At 37.1% G+C, this 6,618-nt stretch overlaps 1 protein-coding gene across 2 annotated transcripts; it reads right to left on the bottom strand.

The window, feature by feature from the left end:
- Positions 1–3,275: 3,275 nt before the first annotated feature.
- On the bottom strand, positions 3,276–5,836 carry LOC145584283 (uncharacterized). 2 transcript variants are annotated; one of them, XM_081641176.1, is made up of 2 exons: positions 5,455–5,836; positions 3,276–4,776 (listed from the first exon to the last, which is right to left on the bottom strand). In XM_081641176.1, exons 1-2 carry the CDS (start codon positions 5,545–5,547, stop codon positions 3,679–3,681), a joined length of 1,191 nt encoding a protein of 396 aa, XP_081497302.1. In that variant the 5' UTR covers positions 5,548–5,836; the 3' UTR covers positions 3,276–3,678. The 2 variants fall into 2 exon arrangements, with proteins under 2 accessions (XP_081497302.1, XP_081497337.1); XM_081641211.1 differs by having other exon boundaries at positions 5,593–5,836.
- Between the last annotated feature and the right edge of the window lie 782 nt (positions 5,837–6,618).

Here is a 6,618-nt window from a genome sequence, read left to right as displayed (position 1 = left end):
TACCTCCTTTGATTTTAACATTTGAAACTTGTACAAATGTTAAGAAATTATGTCTTCTGTATCCGTAATGCTTTGACTTATGGACTATTCATGTACTCTTTATGGCGAACTTTTAATAGAGAAATTTTGGTTTGAGCAAGAAAGCGTGAAAAAGCGGGTGGGTCTAAGAAAAATAGACAATTTTTATAATCAGGGGCAAGAACATTGACTTTCTTTCCAAAATGTTCGATTTAATACATTAAAAAATATAAAAAATTAGCGAAAAATAAATTAAATTAAATAAATGTACAAAACCAGTTGGATTGACCCGAACCCAAAACTTTGGGTAAGGGTTGAACATTTCTTGACTCATAACCTGAAGTGACTCAATCCGAGATGACTCATAAATCGACCCTAATTGACAGGTCTACATAGTAATAAAATTCTATTAGATTTTGAAGTATATTATTTTAACCGATTAGTATATATTATAAATGGATGTTTTATGCTTTGAACTACTTCATTCACTCAAAAAAAATATTATGATATAAAAAATAAATTTATATGATAAATTTTGAAAATTATAATTTAATAATTTTTTTGAATAAAATTATAATTCAATTTGTACATCTGAAATATTGGTTTTTTTTATCGAAAATAAAATTCTAAATTAACAATTTTATCCTAAAATAATATCCATATATAATTCTAAACTAATTTTTTTATCTTATGAATTCTACTTAAATATATCCAACGTGGCACGACACTTGGCGAAAAGTTGAAACGCTGCCTCGCGATTTGGCTAAAAGTTTAGCTTTATATATTAGTTATATGATATGATATGATTTGTTTTTTTGGAAATTTAATAGTTTTAATTATTTTTTTCGGGAAACTTAATAAATTTAAACTTGAAACATTTTATATTTTCTTTTTCGTTAGGCGAACACTAAATATTATTAAATCAAATCGAGTTCCATCAAAGTTCAGAAACTTTAGAGGAAATTGTCACACCATACAAACATCGACTTAATATCATCATACACCAACATCAAAAGGGGGTATCCAATACAATATTATGCAGAACGTTGTGAGCACCACACTCCAATTTGACCTTTAGCAGCCCCATTTGTCTAGCAATTCGGACACCCATCCTTGCAACTGCAACCTCAGCAAGCTCCACATCCCACCTCGCATCTACCCTCTGCACTGCAGCAACAATAATACACCCGTTGATGGACACACCCAGCCCCACGCTTCCGTCAGCACCAATGTGTCCAATCAATCAATCAATCAATCAATCAAAGCCTTAATCCCAAAAGTGGGGTCGGCTAACATGAACCAAATTTGATTATTCCGTGTAGTCATCAACATAAATCTTTCTCCTCCATCCCTTACGATCCAAAACTTCATCCTCACGTAAATCCATGCACTTCATATCCTTCCTCACTCCTTCCAACCAAGTCATCTTTGGTCTCCCTCTTCCTCGTTTAATCCCTCCATGGTCCCACTCTTCCACTCTTCGCACCGGTGCACCCTCGGGTCTCCGTCTTACATGTCCAAACCAACGCAGACGATTTTCCCTTAATTTATCTACAATGCCCGCCACACCTACTTTCTTGCGAATAACCTCATTTCTGATTCTATCTCTTAAAGTGTTTCCACACATCCACCTTAACATGCGCATTTCCGTAACCTCCATCTTTTTAATATGCTCTTTCTTAGAAGCCCAACATTCTGTACCATAGAGCAACACTGGTCTTATGGCAGTCCTGTAGAATTTTCCCTTCAACTTTAAGGGAATGCTGCGGTCGCATAGCACTCCCGTGGCCGCTCTCCATTTAAGCCACCCTGACTTAATCCTGTGGGTCACGTCTTGATCAATGTCACCATTCTTCTGGATGATCGACCCTAGGTACTTAAAACATTCACTCATGGTCAAATCCTTTCCATCCAAACTCACCACTTCATTGCTTGTCCCCCTCTGAGTGCCAAAACGACATACCAAATATTCAGTCTTACTCCGACTTAGCTTAAACCCTCTAGATTCCAACCTTTGCCTCCATTGCTCCAACTTGACATTAACCCCATCCTTAGTCTCATCCACCAAAACGATATCATCTGCGAACAGCATACACCATGGAACCTCATCTTGAATTGGTCTAGTTAATTCGTCTAGAACCGTTGCAAAAAGAAAAGGGCTTAATGCAGACCCTTGATGCAATCCGATTGTAATAGGGAAATCTTTTGTCAACCCTCCGCATGTCCTCACATTTGTTGACACATCCCGATACATATCCTTAACTAGGTCTACATACCTTCGTGGGATACCTTTCTTCAACATTGCCCACCAAAGTATCTCTCTTGGCACCTTGTCATATGCCTTCTCTAAATCAATAAAGACCATATGAAGATCTTTCTTCTTTACCCTATAAAACTCCATCATTTGTCTTATCAAATGGATTGCCTCCATAGTAGATCTCCCAGGCATAAAACCAAATTGGTTATCTGAAATGCTTGTGCATGCCCTCAACCTTTGTTCAATCACCCTTTCCCACAACTTCATAGTCAGCACCAATGTGTCCATCTGAGTTAATCTTCACCGCACCAACAGCCGGGGCAGCACCAACTTTCACACATCACCGACCCAGCAGGCCTAGCTGGTTTGAAGACCCTCGATGCATACTCCCTGTTATCGTGCTGCATAATTTGAAGCGATGTGCACAGTGTCAGCAACACTCCCTTGGTGTATTCTCTTGTTTCTGCAATAGCTCCACTCTTTCTCGTCAAGTCTTCTAGCAACACACTGAAGGATGTAGCAGGGGCATCCACCAGTAATTGCACTGTGCCCAAATCGCAGTAACGTCCTGACAACTGAACAAGGCATGAATAATTGTCTCACTTGCATTCCCACAAGTTTGACATAGACCTTCAGCAGCAATGTGGCAATGGTGAAGGCGTTCTTTGACAGCGAGGCTCCCCTTACACGCTCGTAGGCCATCAATTCATTGACACATATTCACTTACCGAATTTGGCCTTTATCTATTTGTGATAAAAAATTTTGTTTATCAATTTGTGAGTAATCTCCCACTAGATTTCATATTAAGTTATTTCACAACTAGTTTTAGATGAGGAGTAAAATATGGATGTAAAACTCATTGGAAATGCTCCATAGTTCACAAATTTTGACTTAAATATCCTAGCATGGTTTTCAGCCAACTCTTGTAAATTATCAAACTAAAATTAACTGTAAATTAAATCAGAATGAAATAAGGTTCAAAAAATCAAGTCACATTCATGCATGAATGAATAAATCAGACTCTTATCATAAATCAAATCCTCCCAATGTGATGAAAAAAACACAGAGAATGTGGATTCTATCATCACAACAATCAACCAAATGTACCAAAAAAAAAAAAAAAAAAAAAAAAAAAAAAAAAACTTCCTCAACACTAGCGTCAAATATAGAATGAGACCCTAAGTAATACAAGTATTAACACTAAAAATTTACAAGATGCGAGGGGTCATGCCATTCTAGTTTACATAAAACTAATGAAGTAACCAAATTTCCTATGTTCAAGAGGCCAGATACTATTCTGCGATGAGTTACAGCATTCAGAACATGTCAGCAACAACATGAAACACATATAAACTGCATAGTTTCTCTGTACACAAAAATTTCTTAGTTTTCCCTTGAAAACTCAGCCACTTCTTCTAATGCAATTTCCCGGTAAAAGATATTTAAACTTTTCTGCATTCTGTAGTAAGTAAGAAGGAAGATGGACAGCAGAATAAGAGCGAGGGATTGCACCCAATTTCCCAATCATGTCGCGAAATGTATATTCTTCAGGAAGCATGTCAAACAGGTTTGTCCCTTTACATATAATATCCTGAATCCTCTTAAGGTTCAAATAATGTGAAAATCTGACACGGTCCGTATGACTGTATGCCTTCATTTTGAATATGAAATCTGATATGTGCCGAAAGCAAAAGCTACAATGCCACCCAGCATCTGCCAAGAGAAGATCAGTCTGTCGAAAATGTGCATACCTAGTGACTCCAGGTTTGTACCTGTGGATTGAAGCTCTCCAACTATTGTCATCTACGTGGTAATCAAATGAGTATAAATAGTTCTTGAGCCGTAGATGAAGAATTGGAGGAACATAATCACACCACCTCAGCAAATCCACCGTGTGTCTGCTAGGAATTTCATCAACATCAGACATTACTAGCAAATCATCCTCCTCAATGCCAGCAATTCGGAGAAGCTGATCAAGAGCAACTCTTTGATATGCCTCCTCAATAAAAGGATTCTCCCCTTTCTTAAATCTTCCTCCTATTGTACCATAAGTTAGCCTTGGTTCAATGAACTTGAACTTTTCACGATTAATAAAAAAGAACAACGGCTTTGGTATGCCTGTGAAGGTAGAATTTGATTCCAATAGAACAAATTGAGTCACAAAAGGATACAATTCGTTCCAACGGATTTCTAACATATCCACCTCATTGCTGAATAGAACCGCATCAAAAACTCTACGAGGATAATCACGAATTCCCCAACCATGAAGCTTGCATAGAGTATCCATTGTCATATTCTCATTGTAATAATGAGTGATTTCAGTGAAAGGCTTCGGAGGGTGATCCCATAGCGGTCGAAGGAAATATGTAATCTTTTGACCATGAAGATAAACACCAAATATACACAGTGGGATCAGCACAAAACTTAGAAGAAGGGTCTTCATATCAATTCCTCTAACAATACAATTTAATCTTGACATCATTGCCCCGCATCGAATTCCCTGTGCAGATGAATTCATTAGATATAAGGACTCTTCCATTGTCTTCATTCAGTTTTCTTACAATATTAGTCTAACAAACACCACCTACCATGTTTAATTATCAACATATAACAATAAGGTTTCAATTTAAATTAATCAAATATTCTGCTTCTCTTCGCCAACTATATCAACCAACCCAACTAACTCGGCCACAAAAATTTATTTCTTGGATTATGAAAAGAAGGTTGATACCAAATATTTAAACATAAACACTTCAATACTAATATATACATCAATAAATTTCACATTTTATTCTATCACCAAAAACTAAATTAGAATTGGAAACAAATATAATCAAGCAATTTTTAAAAAGCCATAAAAAATCACAATAAAATCAATTTATAATCACCAAAAAAAAATGTTATTTAATAACATTGGGTTTAACATGGAATAAAATTAAATTCCAAAATTATAAGCTTTCAACGAACAATTCAAAGCATGCAAAATCAACCCATGAACCAAAAACTGTCCAAAGTTCTAATTTTAAACTCAAAACTCAACCAAAATCAGCAAAAATCAACACGAAAACTTCATCACCAACAAAACAATAAGATACAGCAGAAAGAAGCGTCAATTGAACAATGGCAACAAAAAAAGAGGGGGGGGGGGGGGGGGGGGGTGGGGAATAGGATAAATTACCTGGCCACAAATATCATTACATATAGCATCAGTTTTCTTCGAATAATAGTAACCCTCAGCCATAATTTTAAAACCCAAATTACAAAAATCCATAAAATTGCCAGAAATTAATGAAATGGGCGCCCAAAAATTAATCACCTGTTTCTTTTAATATTGACAGAGTTGAGAAATTGTGTAAAAATGGAAGCAAAACAGGAGAAGAGAGAGAAAAAAGGGTGGAAATTGGGGTGGTTTTTGAGCCGTTGAAGATGGTGTGTGTTGTGGGGTGTTTTTGCAGGTTGAGAGGAGTTCGAACCGTCAATAATAATAGCCGTTTGGTGTTACTTTCTCTCTCTAAAATCTTAAAACAAGGGTTGAGAATCGGGAGAGGGAGAGGGAGAGGGAGAGACAACAAGTATTTATCAATAATCATCATTATATAAATAAATAAAAAATAAAAAATAAAAATAAACAATAATTTTTATTTTTTTTTGAAGGGGGGAGATAAAATTCATTAATAATAAGCCATATGGCACTTACATAAGAAATCGTAATCGAACAATACAAAGACAAAAGAACCAATTACAAATTCGACATAAATTAAACTACAATTGCACGCGCAAAATGACTCTCTGAAATACCCTTGGCTCATATAACGTTGTCCTATGCAGCCTCTTGCAAGGGGGTCTGGCAATATGTTGTAGTTTTTGACGCGAACCTTCATTGGCTCAGAAACCCGTACTCCTCGACCTGAAGTCAAAATTGGTGTCGTACACTTCACCACTGACAAGACAATCTCCGATTCAAGCACGGATATCGGCATGGAAGCATAACCCTTTAGCCCAAACCAACATAAGATCAAACCAAAGCCCCATAGCCAAAAAACCCGGCTCAAATCCTGCACCAGAAGATCGGCACACCAATCTGCACACCCCATAGCACACCAACACACCACACAAAAAGAAAAAATAACAAACCCAAATAAACCACACACACAAAGACGGAAAAAAGAGACCCAAACACCACACACACCACTAAAAGAAAAAACAGAAGGCAAACTAAAAACAAGAACTACGGCCGTAACCCTAACAACCCACCCCGCAGCCAATCCGAACACCACCACCAAAACTCAGAGGTTCACCAACCCAACCCACATACCGCCACACAGTAAAGCCTGAACCGCCG

This window comes from Chenopodium album, chromosome 1, assembly GCF_948465745.1.
Source record: "Chenopodium album chromosome 1, dcCheAlbu1.1, whole genome shotgun sequence".
Taxonomy (NCBI): domain Eukaryota; kingdom Viridiplantae; phylum Streptophyta; class Magnoliopsida; order Caryophyllales; family Amaranthaceae; genus Chenopodium; species Chenopodium album.
The sequence above is the reverse complement of the archived record's forward strand: the minus strand, read 5'-3'. Positions and strand labels throughout refer to the sequence as shown.

Excerpts from the sequence above, each read along its gene's own strand:
- LOC145584283 (XM_081641176.1), bottom strand. The coding sequence starts at position 5,547 with ATGGATTTTTGTAATTTGGGTTTTAAAATTATGGCTGAGGGTTACTAT. Across the intron at positions 4,777-5,454 it reads GTAATGATATTTGTGGCCAG|GGAATTCGATGCGGGGCAAT; the intron begins GTAATTTATCCT and ends TCATCTGCACAG.